Source organism: Rhamphochromis sp. 'chilingali' (assembly GCF_963969265.1).
Source record: "Rhamphochromis sp. 'chilingali' genome assembly, chromosome: 17".
Classification (NCBI taxonomy): domain Eukaryota; kingdom Metazoa; phylum Chordata; class Actinopteri; order Cichliformes; family Cichlidae; genus Rhamphochromis; species Rhamphochromis sp. 'chilingali'.
In genome coordinates, this window is record NC_137944.1 from 271,436 (window position 1) to 291,458 (window position 20,023).

General features: G+C 45.1%; 1 protein-coding gene across 3 annotated transcripts; it reads right to left on the reverse strand.

Annotated features, from left to right (window-relative positions):
* Positions 1-193: 193 nt before the first annotated feature.
* On the reverse strand, positions 194-19,947 carry vars2 (valyl-tRNA synthetase 2, mitochondrial). Of its 3 annotated transcripts, XM_080862347.1 has the most exons (29): positions 19,564-19,946; positions 18,324-18,405; positions 18,142-18,242; positions 16,938-17,059; positions 16,798-16,864; positions 16,568-16,665; positions 16,404-16,485; positions 15,820-15,939; positions 15,265-15,373; positions 15,103-15,191; positions 14,614-14,704; positions 14,387-14,514; positions 14,205-14,308; positions 12,295-12,376; positions 12,113-12,189; positions 11,907-11,994; positions 11,594-11,687; positions 10,012-10,082; positions 9,815-9,940; positions 9,618-9,722; positions 9,176-9,244; positions 9,019-9,097; positions 8,510-8,640; positions 7,160-7,312; positions 6,629-6,880; positions 4,682-4,793; positions 3,295-3,497; positions 2,267-2,416; positions 194-526 (listed from the first exon to the last, which is right to left on the reverse strand). In XM_080862347.1, exons 1-29 carry the CDS (start codon positions 19,720-19,722, stop codon positions 449-451), a joined length of 3,222 nt encoding a protein of 1,073 aa, XP_080718473.1. In that variant the 5' UTR covers positions 19,723-19,946; the 3' UTR covers positions 194-448. The 3 variants fall into 3 exon arrangements, with proteins under 3 accessions (XP_080718473.1, XP_080718474.1, XP_080718475.1); XM_080862348.1 differs by lacking the exons at positions 18,142-18,242; positions 18,324-18,405 and having other exon boundaries at positions 19,564-19,947; XM_080862349.1 differs by lacking the exons at positions 194-526; positions 2,267-2,416; positions 4,682-4,793 and having other exon boundaries at positions 3,301-3,497; positions 19,564-19,947.
* Positions 19,948-20,023: the final 76 nt, after the last annotated feature.

A 20,023-nucleotide genomic window follows, 5' to 3' on the forward strand; every position in this document is an offset into this window, starting at 1 on the left:
ATTTCTATGATGTATTTATTTTCTATCAATAGATTAACTGCTGTTTTAGTTCGCATGTTAGTTATTTAGCCTCCTTTATTCGCTCCATGATTCTTCTGGGGTCTAAATTATGATATACTCAAAAAGTGCTTTCCCACAGCAATATTCAGATTTGAAATGCATTCATGGTAAAACAATGAAAATGAAAAGTTGATCATAAAAATTATTTTAAAATCAGAGTTTTTAAAAGGCCAGAACAGAAGACAATATTTGTGGAATAAGAGCAACAGATCAAATGCAGATGCTTCCACTATGCTCAAAACACCTGGAGCCAGACAGGACTGCTACTTATACAGTGTATAACTCCATTACATAATATAAAGTTCATATTTTTGACTATAATATTATAAATAATGAAACAGCAGCTTTTTTCCTACAGCAGTCCACACAGCTACTGCGAAGGCTTCAGTTACTCTGCTGTTTGCATCTCTTGCAGCAATTTCAGTTGATCCTCAACAGTTTTCAGTTCCTGCTCCAAAGCAGACACCTGCACACACAGAGTAGAACATATGAAAATACAGAGATGGATACAGTGCTAGTATGAACTCACAGAGTGAATGTTCTCTGCACAATGACACAACAACAACTGATGACACCATTAGCATTTACATGCGTTTCCTTGCTTTCACTGTGCAAAATCTCACAGGATTGCATAACGACAGCAGGAAGCCACATATTAGCTTAAGATGACTGTGCATTTTAAAATTGAGTGTGGCCTAGGCTTAGGAGGAGATCCACCGTGTACGTGTGGCGGGGTGCGGCTCAGTTGCAGGGGAGGGGTGGAGGAGTGGTGTCAGGGGAGGTTGACGTGCACCTGATCTCCATCAGTGAACCAGCCTCCCATGTAAGGATGGTGCCTGGACCGGAGGGGAGAGGTGTGTATGTCGGTGTGTGCAGAGCAGATGAATACCTGCTGGTGCTTTGTGAATGAGGAAAAACATCTAAGACATCAAAGGTACCAGAATGTGCAAAGCTGGTGTCCTCATTCTGTCACAGTGGTGCTGAAACCCAGCCGCAGCACGACGGAACCACAACCAGCCCAACCAACTGAGATGCTGGCCCAGATGATGGCTAAGATCATGGCTAGAGAGAGCAGAAGGAGCCAGCGGCAGTGTTTTACCACCAGCGGGAGAAGCTACGGGGCCAGTCTTAGTCCTGGACAAAAATACTGGAGAACCTGGGAGCTGCTTGGTTACCCGTTGAGGCCTGCATCGTAGAGCTGGTGGTACAGTTCATCGCGGGGCTTTCCGCAGAAGCCGCGGAGTGGGTCTGCACCACCCAACCAGTCTGGATGCGGCTGTTGGTTTGGCCGTGAACAACTTCTTCCACTTTCTCCCTTTGATTTACTGTTTGGGAGAAAGCTGTGGGAGGCGTTGGACAGGATTCAAGAAAACTGGTCTAAGCCCACACAAAAATTTAGATGTGTGTGAAGTTGGACGGCGGGAGGTACAGTAGGAACCACTTGGGGGGCAGGTGGATAAACGGCAGCCATCGCATCCTGCCCACAGCCTAAGACTGAAACAGAGCTGAGGCGGTTCTTGGGGCTGGCTGGGTACAACCGCCAGACTGACTGACCTCATCCAAAAGGGTACCCCAGATTGGTCTAATGGACGGAGCAGTGCCAGGCGGTGTTTATTGCAGGTAAAGAAGGGTCTCTGTGGGAAACCCCTGCTCTACACGCCTAGCCTTTTTCTACCTTTTGTTCTGCAGACTGATGGCTCAAAAAGGGGCTTGGGGGCTGTTTTGTCAGGGGGTGTGGCTCAGCTGCAGGGGGCAGGTGGAGCAGTTGGTTCATAGTGTGGTGTCATACGCACCTGATCTCCAACACCAAACCACGCCTCCCCTTTAAGGACGGTGCTGGGACAGGAGGGTGGAGGTGTATGCAGGGCAGCTGAACAGCAACAAATAAAAAGCACCAGAATGTGCAAAGCTGGTGTGTGGCTCCTCATTCTGCCACAGCAGGATTCGAGGTTTTTGAGTGGAAGAATGTACGTATATGTACGAGGTTTCATATAATCTCCTATTTTAAATTGTAATTTTTATTTATCAGCAAAATCTCAGCATCAGTCTTTGAAATGTTCAGTGCACCACTCTACAACCATCTGTTGGTTAGAGAGCGATAACAGCAGTGCCATTCCCTGAGCTTTGATTCTCTCTCTCCAAACCATGAAGCTGACTCAGATACAGTGAAGCAGTTACAAACAAAGCTGCTGCAGGTCTCCTTCACCTTACTGTCCATCTGCTCCCGGACATGAGAAGGAACCTTGGTGAGGTAGCTTGGAGACTGGACTCTGGCAAGGATTTGATCCAGCTTTGGGACGAGCCTGTCTCTGCGCTGAGAGAGCTGCACGATCTGTTTCTCAATGTTCATTCCACTCTGAGAGACACAACACAGTACGTTAGACATGACCAGCATCCTCATCACCACTGCAAAAACATCCAACAGGAACAGGATGGGATTCTCATCACAGTGCAAACATGACGTGAACAATGTGTGCTTCTCTGAAGAGTTATTAGATTTGCTTAAGCAAAGGTCACATGACATTTAATATTCGTCGATTACGTGCATTTATTTATACACTACTCTCATAAGGTCACAGCATTTCAATGGAGTTCAGGTCCACACTGTGACTGGGATATTGCAGCACCTTGACTGTGTTTGGGTACATTGTCCCGATGCACGACTCCAGTTTTGGCTGTGGGACAGATGCCCTCACCTCTGACTCGTCTGTGTACAGAGGAGCTCGTGGTCTTCAGTGGCTTCACCTGAAAGCGCTGCTGATGATCTAAGAAGCTTGGAGAGAAAAACGACTGGACTTCTCTAAGTTTCTTGAAGACGTTTCACCTGTCGTCTGAGAAGCTTCTTCAGCTCTAAGGCCAAAGGTGGCGGCTCCCAGATATTAATATTATAATCTGTACTGTGTAAGAGGGTAGTTGACCCACTACTGATCATGTGCCTATTCACACAAGATGTTTATCTCCTTGGCTCATGGTGTTCGTGCCAGCAAACTGCCAAAACTGCACACTTGGCGATGATCAACCAATCAAGTTATTAGCGTAACCTGACTGCTCCTTACTTATTAAACCCTGCGCATTACAGATTGGGTTCATATCCTAGAGTAAATAATTTCATTCGCAGTATGTCAGATGATAATCCCAATGCTGAAAGACTAAACTGTCAGTCAGTCCAACACACAAAGTTAATTCATTAACAATGAAGTTCATTGCTTCATGCAGAAGAAGCCCGATACGTACTTGAACGTGAAGATGTAGCTGACATGTGTGGTCCACCACACCAACGAGGCTTGTTTTGGGTGGAGAAGTGGAGTGTACAGACGGGGGGATACTGCCTCTGTCAGAACAGCAGATGTGAAGGTCGGAGATTCGGCTTAAAGTGCTAATCGCTGACCCGAAGCGAAGGAGGACCTCGGCCTGGCTGGGCGAACACACTGCCCACACTGAAACCATCGAGATTTAAAGAAATTAAAGCATGAAATCATTTTTGTTCTTTTCTTAAAGAATAAAGGTCCTGCCACAGCTGAGTGTGGCTCTCAAGGAGCTTTCAGAGTTTTGGCTACTTTGTTACACATATTCAGGCCAGTGCTCATACCTGACCATTTTCAAAGGAATGTTTTATGTTTGTTTGTTGAACCTCTGAATAATTCACGCATTTAAAAAAAAAAAAAAAGAGAGAAAAGTGAAGAACCAGTGTTGTGTCTACACATAACTTAGCAACTTAGCAAAGAACCAATTTTAAGTGAAGCCTTTGGCACTTTGTTACAAGTGTCAAAAACACAGTTTGTTCCCATTTTTGAATACCAAGAAAAATACCAAAGATACCAGTTTGACAAGCATTAAATGGTATTTTTACACAAACAAGACGATTCCAAAAAAGCTGCAAGTTAAAAATTTGGCATATATTAGTATGCAAAACATACTGCACTAGCAAAGAGCTGAAACAAAACCTGAACAATCAGCTATTTACTGGTCCATCTACTGTCAGAAATGGTCCCAGTGGAAGTGCAGCTGTCAAGAAGCCGTTCTTAATGAAGCCGAGAAAAAACAAACTGAGGCATGAAAATTATGCAAGACGTGCACTGATGATCAAAACGTGTCTGATGGAGAGAAATCCAAATCTGAAACTTTTGGTTCAAATCATTGAATTGTTCAGAGCACATCAGAACAGTGCGTGTCTAGCCTGCTCAGATCCCAAAGCAGTGTGGGATCATCCTGACAGATAACAGAACAAGAGGCAGAAATATCCAAGGAAAAATTCTGAATGTCCTCCAAGAAGCCTGGAGAACTATTCCTGAAGATACTTTTAAGGAGAGCTGTCTCAGAGAGCTCAGGCTGTGAAGAATAAAGCTGGTCCTATGGGAAAACGGGAAATGGGTGCAGCGATTTTTTTTAAATATCTGCAAACCTTTAACTTCTGTGCTGTATCTCCATAAAGTCAGAGTTTGTGCAATATTAAAAAGAAAAAACGCTGCACCCATTTTCCTGGCAAAAAGTGAAGAAATCGCGGGTGACTCAAGACTTTTGCATAGTAATAAAACGTAACTTTGTTGCTATATTTGCTTTCAAGCATTTGCCAGTGGAAGAGTCGGTGTGATAATGGTTATGCCTTCTTGTGCTGACTTACTGTCAGGTTTTGCTTTGGTTATGCCACACTGTGCTCGTAAAGAACGGGCCACTCGGATCACTTCCTGTACCAGCAGGAAATCTCTTTCCTCTTCGGCAAAATGCCAGTGTGCCTGTGAGAATGGAAAGGACCGGGAGGTTAGAGAACTAACACATCAGCTGAAGTCCACGGACAGTGTTGTAAAGAGTCTTTTAATAACTCTGGGACAGTTTTCAGTCCTGGACTAAGAAAGCATCTCAGTGTCCAGGTTAGTGTGGAGAAAACCCTCGGTAAAAAGTAAAAGTTTAGAAGCTTGTTATTCTGGCTGGATCATGTGACCTTCGTTATGCCACAGTAGAGCATTTTCTCTCTTTTATCACCACGCATTCACTTGCAGCTGCTGGATGTTACCAAGTTTGCACCTTCTCTTTCCCCGGTTTGTGCTTCCTCCTCTTTGGCTCTTTCTCTCTGCAGGCATGTCTGACTCCACTGAGTTGCGTTTGCTCGTCCCACAAATAGGTTTTTTCATCTTTTCTTTTTCAGGTCATGTTGTAGGACTGTCTTGGTTGACACGCCTCTGCAACATTCACTCTCCTCAGGCTTTGGGAAGGCCTGTGCCAGGGTACTGGAGGTGTGAGTCTGTCTTTTCATTGTGGTTGTGGATTGCTGGACCAACTCTTCCTCCTCGCATGGATATTCGAGGTTTCATGGGAGTTTGCCGAACTAGTTTACATGTGCTTTGTGGATTTGGAGAAGGCATTCAACCGCATCCCTCTGGGTATCCTGTGGGGAATTGCAGGGGAATACGTTGTATTGGGCTTATCCAGGCTCTGTACAAGTGTTGCTAGAGCTTGGTCCACATTGTTGGTAAAATATCAGATTTATTCTTTCTGTTCATCATTTTTATTTGCTGAATTTTTCTTCTCAGAGTTTGCAGCTGAAATTGAAGCAGCTTGGCTGAAAATTAGCTACAAGTCCAAGACCACGGTCCTTAGAGAAGGGCGGAGTGCTCACTGTGACGATTTAAGTAAGGAGAGCAGGAGTGACAGTGCACTCTGAACTGGTCTGTTGTATTGTGGTGACACACTCACATTCAGAAAGAGCCAACTGTGAAAGCAAAGGTGTTGCTGGTCCATCTACATTCATACCCTCACCTATGATCAGGAGCTTTGGGTAATGACCAAATGAGATGAGAGCAATCCTGGGTTCAGCCTTAAGGAGAGGGTGAGGATCTTGGTGAGGGGCTCAGAGTCGAGCTGCTCCTCTTCCAAATCCAAAAGAGCCAGATGAAGTATTTGGCCACACCAGGCTTGGGTGTTCTGGGAGGAGGCTCAGTAGCTGATTAGATTAGTGCCAGTAGAGGGATGGACAGACATTTAAACCTTCAGGAGTAATTACTGGTGAACTCTCTCTTTCCCAAACGTTCAGAGAGTTTATTTCCTGCTATCAATATAAGATCATCTAATCTATGTTATTGTGGAGAGTTGATCTTACAGCCTCAAGATTATGGCTGTTGTCAGCTGGACCTTATTTACTGTCCCTCAGTCTGTGGGCGTACAAACTGGGCAGTGTGATCAATATTATCTGCTTCTCCAGTGATATCTGTCACTGAAATATTATTAAAATCTTGAATTACACTATAATTACAGTAAATGTCTCTGGGTGAAGCTCACCTAATAAGCAACAACAGTCGTGTTCTGTTTCCTTCTGCTTGCTGTGAGTTTTAGTGTCTCAAGTTTGCCTGAACATGTTTGGATCCGTCTCTGCTCGTCATCTCTGACAGGAGAGGTTTCTGCCAAGCTGGTACTTGGTTTACTCTGACTGGAATAACTTGAGATTGGTAGAAATTTGGAATTTTCCTAAATCCAGATATCAATGCACATTAGCAGGGTTGTTTTTAGCGTTATTTAAGACAAGAAGGTGCTTTCCTGGGGGCTACAAACACTTGAAAACCTCAGAAAGCCCTACCAACTGAGCGGAGCGGGGGTACGGCTGTAAACACAGGCTGGTTTGTGCAGCAGCTTCGGGTGCAAACGGCTGAAGTCTCTGCCACAGCTCCTCAGTGATGAACGGCATGAAGGGGGAGAGCAGGGCCAAGGACACAGACACACAGTGATAGAGAACAGCGATGGCCGCCTGCCTCGCGTCACCACTGTGCTCTGCGTCGGTTGTGAGGACGACTTCCTGGTCCTGCTGGGTCAGCAGAGGCTTTATATACTCCTGCAAATACACACAGAGCAAAGTGACAGCAGCTCATTCAGTGCTGGGCTAACTGCTGGCTTAGCGCTAACACTTTAATCTTAATTAGGTTAATCTCTTTGCATTAAGCTTTGAGCCTCCATGTTTCCATGGAGAAACCAGATAAATATATCACCTTCTCTCTTTTTTTTTTTAGACAGAGCAGTAAGAAGATCAGTGGAGATACAAAGGAAACCCTCTTATCTGGTCTGTTGGGATGATCAAAGTCTACGCATGTCCTGGGACAGTTGTGCTCCTCACCATGTAAATATCACACAGGCTGTGGACCCAGAAGGAGTACAGGGCAGACGTGACGCTGTGGAGCTCATAAGCTTCAAAGGCCTGCTCACACTGCCCAACCGTGCTGTGTAGTCTGGAGCAGATCCAGCGGTCCATGCTGCTCAGAGGAGCTGTCTGCAGAGGCAAACACTGTGAACGAGGCGCTTCCAGTGTACACAGTCAAGTTTATGATGCCAGATTAGAAGAAGATGATAAAAGTAAACATTTTTCAGATGTCTTTTCCTCCACGCTGTCAAACAGTGTGTGAAACAGGCACAAACAGACAAGATTTCCCACACCTCAAACCTCTGAGAGACGGCACAGCTGTTTGTAAAGTGGGAGTGGGGGGTCAGCGTGTCGTGCTCAGACTACGTCCACACTCGCCCGGATAGATTTGAAAACGGCGTTTTTGTCTGAAAACACTCGTTTTCAGCCGTTTTCACAGTTGTGCGTCCACATTGAAACGGCCCAAAACGCTTACGTGCAGTCCTGCGCAAAAACGAGTGAGAACTAAAGAATTTGAAGAAAAGCTATCTGATATTCATCTTTTTTTAGGGCTGTCAAAATTGAGAGCAATCAAAACAACTGCTGTATAATGCCCTCCGCTATCTTTGTTGAATTGGTCACATGACTGCATCACATGACCAACATGCGTCATCGTTTTCGAGTGTCCACACTGCGCCGCGTCTCAGTGTGGACGGGAGGCCAAACCGTAGAGAAAACTGAGTTTTCAAAGGCATTAGTGTGGACGTAGCCTCAGTGTCCACGCCGTTAAAACAAAGCTGTCATGATGCATTTTGATATTTGAGAAGAACTGTAGTTCATTTTAACCTGGTGTATTTCTCTTGGTGTGCATGTTTGGTCCCTGTGTTGTGAAGAACAACAACGAGTTTCCTCCAGCTTTGGATCCGACTCAACGAAAAAAAACCAAAAAAAGATCTTTTAGGATCAGCAGATAGATAATTGAGTCAGAGAGCTCCATGGTAACTGGTCAGCTGACCTGATCACTCTGTGCGAGGCAGCCAGTGTTGTTGTATTAGTCTGCTTCTATGTTTTGACAGGACCGTGGAGACGCCCAGGACTCTGTGTTTATGAGGGACAAACTTCTTTCCCTTGCTATAGAGAACCTCTGACAGCCTTTGTACAAAAACACTTTCCTCTCTTTTTACACTTGTGTTACATTCAACACAGCTCAGTGCTCATACTCTGATATGTAGGCTCAGTCCTTCAAAAAACAAAACGCCACACACACACACAGCCTTTTTCAAACAACAACAAGTCTATAAGGTAAGAAGAAGCGTTCCAAATCGTCTGACATCGTTCTTGCTGTACCTTTGCTATAGTTTCCAGTGTTGCTCCGTTCTCACTCAGCACTCCCAATGTGAACCTTAAGGTCTGCCACATCTTATTACAGAAGTGTCTGCAGCTCAGAACCTGAGCGACAGACAGACTGATGTCTTCTCCTGACAACAGGCAAAAGTGAAAACGTTACACACAGTAAAAAGACAAAGCAGCAGCCCACCGGTCTAACATGGATCACTTGTTTGATTGTTCTGCTCCCCAGCAGTTAGTTACAAGTTAGGAACCTCTGACTGTGATGAAAGATGAGATGTTATCACCCTGATAACATCTCATAAGCTACTTGAAGGTACCCGAGATGGTTTTAACCTTCTGTGTTGTAATGACGGCTGGCTTTTATGTGAAACAGGGATCAATAATATGTTATGCAGTCACTTTTAACTCTAGTGAACATATGCATCACATCTTCTTTCCCGTGACGCTGTCTTCCACATTCATTCGCTCTGACAAATTGCTTCCCGTCAGAGGAGGGACTCACTCACCCTGCATTTTGTGAGAGCAAAGGGCAAAGCGCAGAGCATCAGTCCCACACTCTGGGATCCCCGCGGGGAAGTCCTTCCTCTGTGGGGAAGCAGATGTAGCAGACAGATAAGAGTGGGAATAAAGAGAAAGAACGAGTCGGGAGGGAGGGGAGCTGACCTGTGCTTCCATTGCAACCAGCTGCTCCCTCGGATCCAGGTTCCCCTCCTTCACTTTTGCTTGAAGTCTCTAAGAGGACGGAGGAAACCACATCGTTTAAAGTGAAGAGCAGACGGCTGTGCCGCGGTGACAGCTGTACTGCTTACAACTCTGCTATGCATCTTCTCAGCAACTCAGAGGCTGTGAGACAAAATAAAAATGCAATCTTTCGCCAGCTGTTGTTAGCTCTCTACACCGCGCTGTAGCAGTAAAGACAAATCAATAACTGCTTTTCTTTAAGACGTCTAGAATGAGCAAAAAAGTGAATAAATGTAACCATTTCCTTAAAATAGAGCGTAACAACAAAACAGACGCTAACATGATGTTTCTGACACTAGTTTAAAGATGCCGGGGCTCTTCACTGAGTGAGACGGATGTCAGACAGTCATTACGGCCTTTTTACCTCCAAAGAGACTCCGTGTATAACGTCTAAGGGGTCGATGACATTTCCCAGAGATTTACTCATTTTTCTGCCATATTTATCTCTCACTAGTGAATGAAACAGGACCTAAGAGACAGGAAGGAAACGGGATGAGAGACAAAAATAAAATAACAGGATATGCTGAGGCTGTAGTCCATTTTCTCATTATTATAAGTAACCTGTTTAAATGGTAGCTGCCCGGTCAGCTCTGTTCCAAGCATCACCATCCTGGCAACCCAGAAAAAGATGAGGTCACTGCCCGTCTCCAGGACAGAGTTAGGGTAAAACTGCTGCAGGTCAGCGGTCTGTGGAAAGAGTGGGTGGGTTAGGGATGAGGGTTGCTTCTTTTTACATTCAGTCAGAGGAAGTCCAGTACCTGATCTGGCCAGCCAAGCATGGCAAAGGGAAAGAGCGCAGAGGAAAACCATGTATCCAAGACATCTGGGTCTGAAACAGGGAACAATGTAGCTGAATTCTGACACACCTCACATCCTTTCAGTTTATCTCAACATCAACAGTCCAGCTCAGTAAACCACTAACTGGACCCATTACCATTTTTGTCACACGTTTCAGATCATCAAACAGTTTTATATTAGACAAAAATAAGTAAACTTAAAAAAAGACTGTTTTTAAATTTATACAGGAGAAAAAGCTATCCAAACCCAGCTGTTCAACTAAGAAAGGCAGACAAAGTGAAGTAAGCCAGAAGATGTCAAAAACCAGCACACTGAGATCCAACCACTGACATCTGTGACTCCGACACGAGTACAGAGGCATTTACCATCAGTCATCCACACATGGAGAAAGCAGTGCGAACCTTCACAGGAGCGACCAGTCTGACAAAATTACTCAGAGTGCACCGACGACTCATCCGGGAGGTCACAGAAGAAGCTAGAACATCAAAAGAAGACCTCGGTCGTCTCAGTTAAGGTCAGAGCTCGCGATTCAACAACCTGAATGAGAGCAAACATGGCCTCCACGGGAGAGTTCGAGGAGGAAACCACTGCTGACAAGAACAGGAAGGGTCGCCTCACAAAAACACCCTCAATGTAGCCGACTTGAAATAATTCTACAAAGAAGACTGGCTCAGTGTGAATGACTCATTAGCAACACAACACTCAAGTTCCTACAGCGAGGGTGGCAGCAGGCGTTTGGAGTCTGAAGCCTGCTGGTTATCTTAGCCTGACATAAAACCTGCTTCACAACCTGAAACGTGTGACAGACATGCACCAAAAAACCTACCAAACTATCAAGTAGGCAACTAATACTTTTACACAGCAGTGTGTAATAATCATGAACATGTTCAGACCCGTCTCATTAGATCAGCGAATCCTTGTCCTCGTCATTTAGCCGGCAGTAGCACAGTCATATTAGTGGTTTACAGAAAAAACAACAGCAACAAATAACTAGAAAAAGTTGCATTTCCTGCAAAAATGCAGCGTAAATGGCATGTAGTGGAATCTGAAAACAGCAGGAGGAGAACTGTCTGCTGAAAAGAGGTGAAGAAGCTGAAATTTGTGTTGAAAAGAGTTTAAAAAATTGAAGTGTTAACTGAAGCTTCTTATGTCATAAGCGGGATTCGAACCCGGGCCTCTCGCTCGGAGAACAGCTGCTCATCTCACTGAGCTAAAACACGGCTCAGCCCGGCAAACCAAACTGGTGATCACACTGATAATGTGTAAAAAGCTTAATATCTCAAAAAGTATAAGAGTTATGAGCACCAAAAGATATATCACGCTTCAGCAGAAAGAGCAGAACAATTTAAAGTTTGATTGGTGAAAATCGGCTGAAAACTGAGGGACTAGTTCAGCAGCAAAAAATTGATAAATTTTAGAATAATAATAAAGTTTAAAGAGAAACAGGAACACAATAGTGTGAACGCCTCACGGCATTCACACAATAAGGTAACAATGTGTAGATACAGCAGCAGGTTAAAGGTCAGGAGGGAGGTGAGTCACCCCGAGTCAATGTGACGGCATCTGGCTTCAATCCATATTTGACAGCAGCTCTCTGACGGGCCTCGTCCTCGCTGCGTCCCCAAACCCACTGCTCCTGCACGCACGCACGCACACACACACACACACACACACACACACACACACACACACTGCAGACTGGAACAGACTGACACTGGTGTACAATGTAGGGATTATCAGATAATTCACAAAATAATCTACAAACTCTGTGCAGTCCTTTTGGTTCCTCTGCATGAAACTGTCAATCACAGGCGACACAAGCGTGCTGTTTTTGGAAGTTTTCCCACACACTAACCTCTTGTTGTCCCTCATAACTCGGAAGCATCACTTTGTAGGCAGGGATCTGATGACCCCACCAGAGCTGCCTGGATATGCACCAGTCACTGCACAGCAAACAGAGGCACATTGTTCACAACCCACATGTTCTGTGACAAGAGCTGCATTATTGTGAGAGTGGTGTCATTTCACACATGTCACTGACGACACACGCTGCCACACAACCTGATGTTGGACAGCCAGTTCTTCCACGTCTTTGTGTAGTACTCAGGAATGATTTCCAGCCGTCTTTCCTCGACAGCCTGACCGGGAAAGACCACACCTCCGTGACGATAGTGACCCGGGAACTTTTTCACAAATTTTACTTTTGAAAGCAAGTCATGGAATCGATACAGCTGTAAACTGACCTGCACAGCTTTTTTTGCCATTACATCACACCGGACAAACCATTGGTTTCTTAGAAGAGGTTCAATGATGTCTCCTGAGCGGCTAAAACAGAGAGGAGAGTGGAAAAAAGAATCAGGAAAGAGAAACCACAAAGAAGAACATCTGCAAATGAGCAGGAAAAATAAATAATAATCAGGCCCCATCTCATCTTAATGACTTTGTAGTACCATATCATCCTATTAGAGCACTTCGCTCTCGCTCTGCAGGCCTACTTGTTGTTCCTAGAGTATTTAAAAGTAGAATGGGAGGCAGAGCCTTCAGTTTTCAGGCCCCTCTTCTGTGGAACCAGCTTCCAGTTTGGATTCAGGAGACAGACACTATCTCTACTTTCAAGATTAGGCTTCAAACTTTCCCTTTTGCTAAAGCATATAGTTAGGGCTGGACCAGGTGACCCTGAATCCTCCCTTAGTTATGCTGCAATAGACGTAGGCTGCCGGGGATTCCCATGATGCATTGGGTGTTTCTACCTCACTCACTATGTGTTAACAGACCTCTCTGCATTGAATCATATCTGTTATTAACCTCTGTCTCTCTTCCACAGCATGTCTTTATCCTGTCTTCCTTCTCTCACCCCAACCAATCACAGCAGATGGCCCCGCCCCTCCCTGAGCCTGGTTCTGTCGGAGGTTTCTTCCTGTTAAAAGGGAGTTTTTCCTTCCCACTGTCGCCAAAGTGCTGCTCATAGGGGGTCATATGATTGTTGGGTTTTTCTCTGCATGTAGTATTGTAGGGTCGACCTTACCATATAAAACACCTTGAGGCGACTGTATAAATAAAACTGAAGACTGTACATGGAAACAAGCGAAGCATTCAAAAATCTGGTGATGGATATAAAGTAAAGAGGCAGACAGCTGTGCTCTTCACTTGTTTAAACAATTAAACAATTTATTCTGAAGAGGACTGAATGTTTTTCTTGGCTGATCGAGCAAAGCTATAGACAGGTGACAAATTAAAGGAAAGAAAGGCATAAAAAGAACTACTTCAGTGCGCATTGGCATTATTTCAAGTCATGGGAAAGCTGTGGAAGCGCTCCTTTAAAAAAATTAAACAAATTCTCTGATTTGGTGTTTTGATGATGGTGATGAAGAGTAGTGGCTATTATACTGGTCCAAAATCCCTGATAGGCGAGATCTGGAGACTATATTGACAAGAGGTGGGACCTTCAGGCCTCGAGGGCCGGCATCCTGCAGGTTTTAGATCTCACCCTGGGTCAACACACCTGAATCACACGATTAGTTCATTAGCAGGCCTCTGGAGAACTGCAGGACATGTTGAGGAGGTCATTTAAATCAGCCGAGTTGGATCAAGGACACATCTCAACCTGCAGGACACGAGGCCTGGAGTTGGACACCCCTGATGTAGACCATTATAATTTCTACTGTTTACTCTGCATCAAGTCCTGCAGTGCCCCCTGCTGTCCTATGGATGAATTAACTGTGATCATAAGGTTCTCATATAGACAGCTTTGTACTGATTTGGGGTCCGGGACCACGTGAGAGACTGAGGGCTAATAAGCTTCATATAAAGAGATCAGGATATATTCGTGCGCCCCTCACAGCAGTCCCAGCTTCTCATGTGGCTTTGTGGGAAATTAATTACCGACCTCTGCTCCGAGGGGACAAGTGGAGCTAACCCACGACGGCAAAATTCCCCAAAAGCAAAACCGAGCCCTCTGAGCTGGTCACTGCGAGGGATCAAGCATTCAGGCTTTCCCTTTAATCGATGCACCGACACAAAAACCAGTTCAAACTCTGTACTATGGTGTCAGCTGGCACAAAACGCTCTAATGAAAAGACTCTGCACACAACACGGTCCATCCAGTTCCTTTAGAGCAAACACTCAGACGTTGAGCGTGCATGCGCTGCTGTACCTGCAGACGGGTAAACTCATGGCATGAGCTTTTCTTCCTCTGAACAGTCTTTTCTCAACCAGAGCATCCACAACCAGCTGTCTGGCATCAAAACGCTTCACTCCCTTCACAAAGAAAAAGAACAGTGAAACCCAAAGACACACAACAAACTCACACACGTATACAAACAGGTAACACAGCACCTCCAGCCACTGTCCACAGGACCCTGTCATCGTCCCATCGCCAGCAATCACAGTCAGGCGTGGAAGTGAGTGTCTCTGTGAGAGGACAAAGTCTGTGTGGTCATGAGCAGGAGTCACCTTCACTGCACCTGCAAAAGACAAACAGGAAGTGGGCGGATACCACGGGTCAGAGGGCTGAACACATCCACAGGAACAGTGTCACGTCAGGTGTCAGGTGTGGTCGTCACCAGTTCCAAGCTCCACGTCCACCATAGAATCAGTGATGATGGGTAACAGTCTGTCGGTGAAAGGATGTCTGCAGTGCTTCCCATGAACAGTCTGGAAGAAGCAAAGACACGCTCCGTTAAACAAGCGTCACGCTGCTCACGTGGTATCCACTCTTCCAGCCTGCAGTTCATCCATTTGGCCTCCAGGCTTCCTGATGCTGTAGTGCAGGGGTGTCCAACCCCAGGCCTCGAGGGCCAGCGTCCTGCAGGTTTAGATCTCACCCTGGGTCAACACACCTGAATCACACGATTAGTTCATTAGCAGGCCTCTGGAGACCTTCAGGACATGTTGAGGAGGTCATTTAAATCAGTCGTCGTGTTTTCAGCTCACTGATGTTACAACACACTGAGCGGTGTAGGAGATCTGTACTGTTTATTGTCGCTTGTCCTGAAATATTGTCAAACACTCCCACTGAGACACTCCCAGAGTATCTAACATAAACAACTGGCCTGGTATCGAGGATCATCAGGGTGAACAGCTATGGCCACGTCTCCCAGCATAGTCTCTGGACGGGTGGTGGACACCACCACCTCGGTGTCTAAAATACAGAGAAGAGGATCAATGTACAAAACACAGGACACACCATGTCCCAGGATGGTCCCGACACGCACCGTGGCCTTCTACGGGGTACGCAAAGCTCAGCATCGATCCAAACTCCACCTTGTGTTCATAGCCAGGAACAGACAACATGGTCCGGCCGGAGAGCTCCTTCGAGTCCACCTGATGATGAGTTCAAGTGATATTATATCAGAGGCACACTCTGCTCTGTAGCTCATCTAAAAAGCGTACAGCGAGTGCTCATGTGAGCTCCACATTATCAGACTGTAGCATTAGACATGCAAACACATGCTGAAGGTTTTATTGTTCACGTGGAGGCAAAGAGCAGGTTTGGTACCGTTTTCAGCACACACATGGTCTCTGAGTTCTTCCCATAACCTTTAGTTTTAGATATGACATTAACGTCCATGTGCTAAGGAACAAGCAAAGTCAAACCTTGTACACGTTCTTATATAAAAAAGCCACTTATATACAAGTTGTTAATCAATCTGAAAGCTGTCTGGACCCCTGGATACGAGTAACTTTAGGTTGGGGAGAAGACACATTACTGTCTCTATTATTCTGTCCACTTGTTGCATTTGCTATCCATTTATGTAAAGCTGTCTCACCTCTATGTCAGAGATGGCAGATTCCAGGGCACAGCTCCAGCTGACCAAACCCTCTGAGCGATAAATTAGACCAGAGTCACACAGTCGGACAAACGCTGCAGTTACAGCTCTGCTAAAACCCTGAAATCAAATCACAAAAGCAGGATAAACAGTTGAAGGTGCTTTGCCCCATTCACCACTGCAGCTTTACAGCTCAGCTTCAGTGTTTCACTCTGCAATTCTTACGGCACTTTCATTTTCCTGGAGAGGCCACAGGATGGTGCGATTTCTCGTTTAGACGAGCCTGCGTGTGCCGTGGTGAGGAGGCAGAGATGGCTACAAATAAATAAATCTGCCTTACTGGAAACAGGGACGCTGGGAATGACTTATCATCTCTACCCATCGTGTGTATGTGGTGTATGTGCTTACATCGCACCACAGTTTCATATTCGTCTCTCTTTGTACCGCTGCTGCAGTTATTTGGACAGTTTCATAAATCAGCTCGTTAGGATGGTTGAGATCATCTTTCTGGGATGGTTTCATACGTAAAACTCCATCAACACGTTGAATCGCAGAGTAAGGAACATGTGTGACTCCACTCTTACTGGGTCCATGGTGAAACAGGCTCTGCTCCAGTCCAGAGAAGCTCCAAGCTTCCTCAGCTGGTGGTAGATCTCGTCTCCTTTCCTGCAACAGAGGCTCAAAACTCAGCAAACACCGTGCAGGCCACACAGCAGATGTGCTCAGAAGTCCAGATGTGAAGACTCACTCATTCTTCCACTTCCACACCTCCTCCAGAAACTCGTCCCTCGTAAAGTCTCGTCTGTGCTTCCCTGTTTGCCTCAGCAGTCTCCTCTCCACCACCGTCTAAAACACGAGCACATCGACACTCTCAGCACTGAGCATGTGCCACAATCATGATGCAAATGTGTTTCCATATTTTGATGTTACTCTGAGGGACACCTGAGAACATGTGAGCCAAACCGTCATCACGCGTACCTGCGTTGCGATACCTGCATGGTCACATCCAGGCACCCACAGCACTCTGCAGCCCTGCATCCGTCTCCTGATGGATACAAACCATCAACACGTGAGCTCAGAGAACAAAGACAACATGCTGCTCTGCTGTTGATAGTTACCATCGAACCAGCGCATCCTCTACAGCTACTGTCAGAGCGTGGCCCAGGTGCAGAGTACCAGTCACGTTTGGTGGAGGAATACACAGAGAGAAGGTCCGATCCCCAGCGTGGGGCAGCCGTTCCTGAGAGCAGGAAGGGAAACACGTTACTGGCGTGCATGTGTGCACACTCGCTCTACAGAACAACTTTTTCCTTTGCTGTAATCAAATATCTCGTAGTGCTGTTGCTCGTGCTTTAGTAACGTATACTTTGTAATTATTGAAAATATTGACTTGACTTCTAAGGATTAAAAAAACATGTTCAGATTCAAATGAAACTGAACATTAAGGTGGACCTTTGAGACTGAGTGAAGTCTCTTTTGCTCCTCGTCGTGCCACCTTTACCTGGATAACTTGAATACAATCAGATCACTCTGACCAAATCTGAGGTGGTCAGGCTTGCAGTGTGATCACATCTCAGGAAGACGCACTTTTCTGTTTTCACAATCACAATGATCCTCTGAAGGCCCAGAAAAATGCACAACAGATTTATTTTCCCAAATAGATCGTTATGGCTTTTACCACATGATTGTCATATTTTATTCGACCTTTATTATTATTATTTATTTATTTTAAGTTATTGCAATTAGAACGGACAGGACTGAGGGACGGGAAAGATGAGGGACAGAGAAGTTGGGGAGAAGAGGAGGAAAAACTCGAGATGAAGAGGGAGGGAGAAAAAAACCCACTGAAAATCTGCTTCATCACCTGCCGAGAGAAAAACAAAAACAACACAGGAGGACATCACAGCAACCTGCCTTCTCCTGTCAAAGGAACAGAAGAAGCAAAGCAATATTTTTTCTACAATAAAAATAATTATTGTAGAAAAAACAAACTGCTTTACAGCAAATAAAGAGCGCACTGCTGGCAGGACAAGGTCAGAAAGGACATAAAGGTCACTTTGGACGCCTGAAAATATGACCAAAGTAGAAGTAACTGTCTGTGACAAATACAAATGTATGTTTTCTGATCAGTGCTCTCAAACAGTTCATCCATTTTCTGCATCACTAAATAAAAAGTATTTATTTGCTATTATTAGCATTAGTATTAAAGCTTAGCTGATTAACCACTTACTCAGTTTGTTTCATAGAAACTGCAAAAAAACTGCATTAAAGTGAATTCATTTTAACTGCAACAGTAATGATTTAACAAGTTCACATGTTTACATGTTGCTCAGGACTGAAGAATCCCTCTTTCTCCCACCACTGATACCAGCTGGACTCCACATACTCTGGACTGTAACACGATGGGAACGGTAAGCTAGTGTCTGCAGGGAAAAAGAAGAAGGACTTTCAGAGCCTGTGAGGAGAAGAGACAGCCGAGCCAGCAGAGGTTACAGGAGAGTCACCTTTCTTTGCCCCAGGAGGTGTAGGAGCAGTGTAAGCAATCTTCTGCTTCTCACTCCACTTTACTGCTTTACCTTCAGCACTCTGCAAACAGAAACATCAGAGCGTGTCTGACTGGCAGCTTCAGCTATCGTATCTCTCATAACTATATTTATGACATCATGGAGTGCATTAGCACAGCACTGAACAAGTCACAAGTCAACACGGTTGAAACACAACAGTGTGTAAAGTAATTGTCCCCTAAACCCAATAACTGGTAGTGCTACCCTCAAGACGTCCAATCGAGTGTTTGAGTTAACAGCCAAGGACTCTTTCACATCACTGTGGAGGAATTTTAGCCCACTCTGCTTTGCATGATTGTTTCCATTCAGACACATTGGACAGATTTTCCAGCACAAGCAGCCACTGATTTCACACATGGCTGTGCAGGTTTGAATAACTTTAATAAATGAAAGCATCATTTAAAGACATAAAGACCTGGACGGCCGCTAACTTTCTGCTTCTTAATTCAGATCAAACTGAGGTTATTGTACTCGGCCCTGAAAATCTTAGAAATATGGTATCTAAGCAGATTCTTACTCTGGATGGCATTACCTTGGCCTCCAGTAACGCTGTGAGGAACCTTGGAGTCATTTTTGACCAGGACATGTCCTTCAACGCACATATTAAACAAATATGTAAGACTGCGTTCTTCCATTTGTGCAACATCTCTAAAGTTAGAAATATCCTGTCTCAGAGTGACGCTGAAAAACTAGTTCATGCATTTATTACTTCCAGGCTGGACGACTGTAATTCATTATTATCAGGATGTCCAAAAAACTCCCTGAAAAGCCTTCAGCTAATCCAAAATGCTGCAGCAAGAGTCCTGACAGGGACTAGAAAGAGAGAGCAGATTTCTCCTGTTTTGGCTTCCTGTTAAATCCAGAATTAAAATCCTGCTCCTCACATACAAGGTCTTAAATAATCAGGCCCCATCTTATCTTAATGACCTTGTAGTACCATATCACCCTATTAGAGCACTTCGCTCTCGCTCTGCAGGCCTACTTGTTGTTCCTAGAGTATTTAAAAGTAGAATGGGAGGCAGAGGTAACTAATGAGTGCAGCATTAAACTATTACATTATTATTATCGATACAACGATGCCAGTATATCTGTAAAAAGACACACAAACGCACTAGTACTCTTTCCTTGGGGGATTTGGCAGAGAGCTTTAGCCTTAGTGCTTTGCCTCCCTCTAACTTACACCATGCTGACTCGATAGGATGCCCTCCTCCCGCACTCGTCTGCGCCTCTGCTTCTCGGCGTGGGGTCGAAGTTTGTTTGTGTGAGAAGCTTTAGGTGGGGTGCTGGAACAGAGTCTGGCTGCCCTCCTCAGACTCGGACCAGGACCTGTCCTCCACATCCTCGGTAACTTTACACGCTAGAATGCCCACGCATGCCAGCCACAGCCGTGTAACGTCACTACTTTGTCCCTGCCAACCTGAGGAGAGACGTTTGTATGGAAGCTTTACACAAAATTAAATCCGTGACAAAACGATGTTCCAGTATGGTTTGGTGCTGTTTGTTGACGGGATATTATATCTTCACGGACAACAGGAAACGCACTTGGTCCGTCTGGAAATATCTTCCCCACAGCGTTTCAAGTTAAAGCTAAGAGGAACCGGAACATCCTTCCCGAGTTTAAAAATAAAATAAATTGTGGA

Coding starts and splice junctions, on each gene's coding strand:
- vars2 (XM_080862347.1), bottom strand. CDS start 19,722: ATGTGGAGGACAGGTCCTGGTCCGAGTCTGAGGAGGGCAGCCAGACTC. Junction 18,243..18,323: donor ACCTCCTGGGGCAAAGAAAG/GTGACTCTCCTG, acceptor TTTTCCCTGCAG/ACACTAGCTTACCGTTCCCA. Junction 4,794..6,628: donor ACCCCCGCTCCGCTCAGTTG/GTAGGGCTTTCT, acceptor CCATTCTCACAG/GCACACTGGCATTTTGCCGA.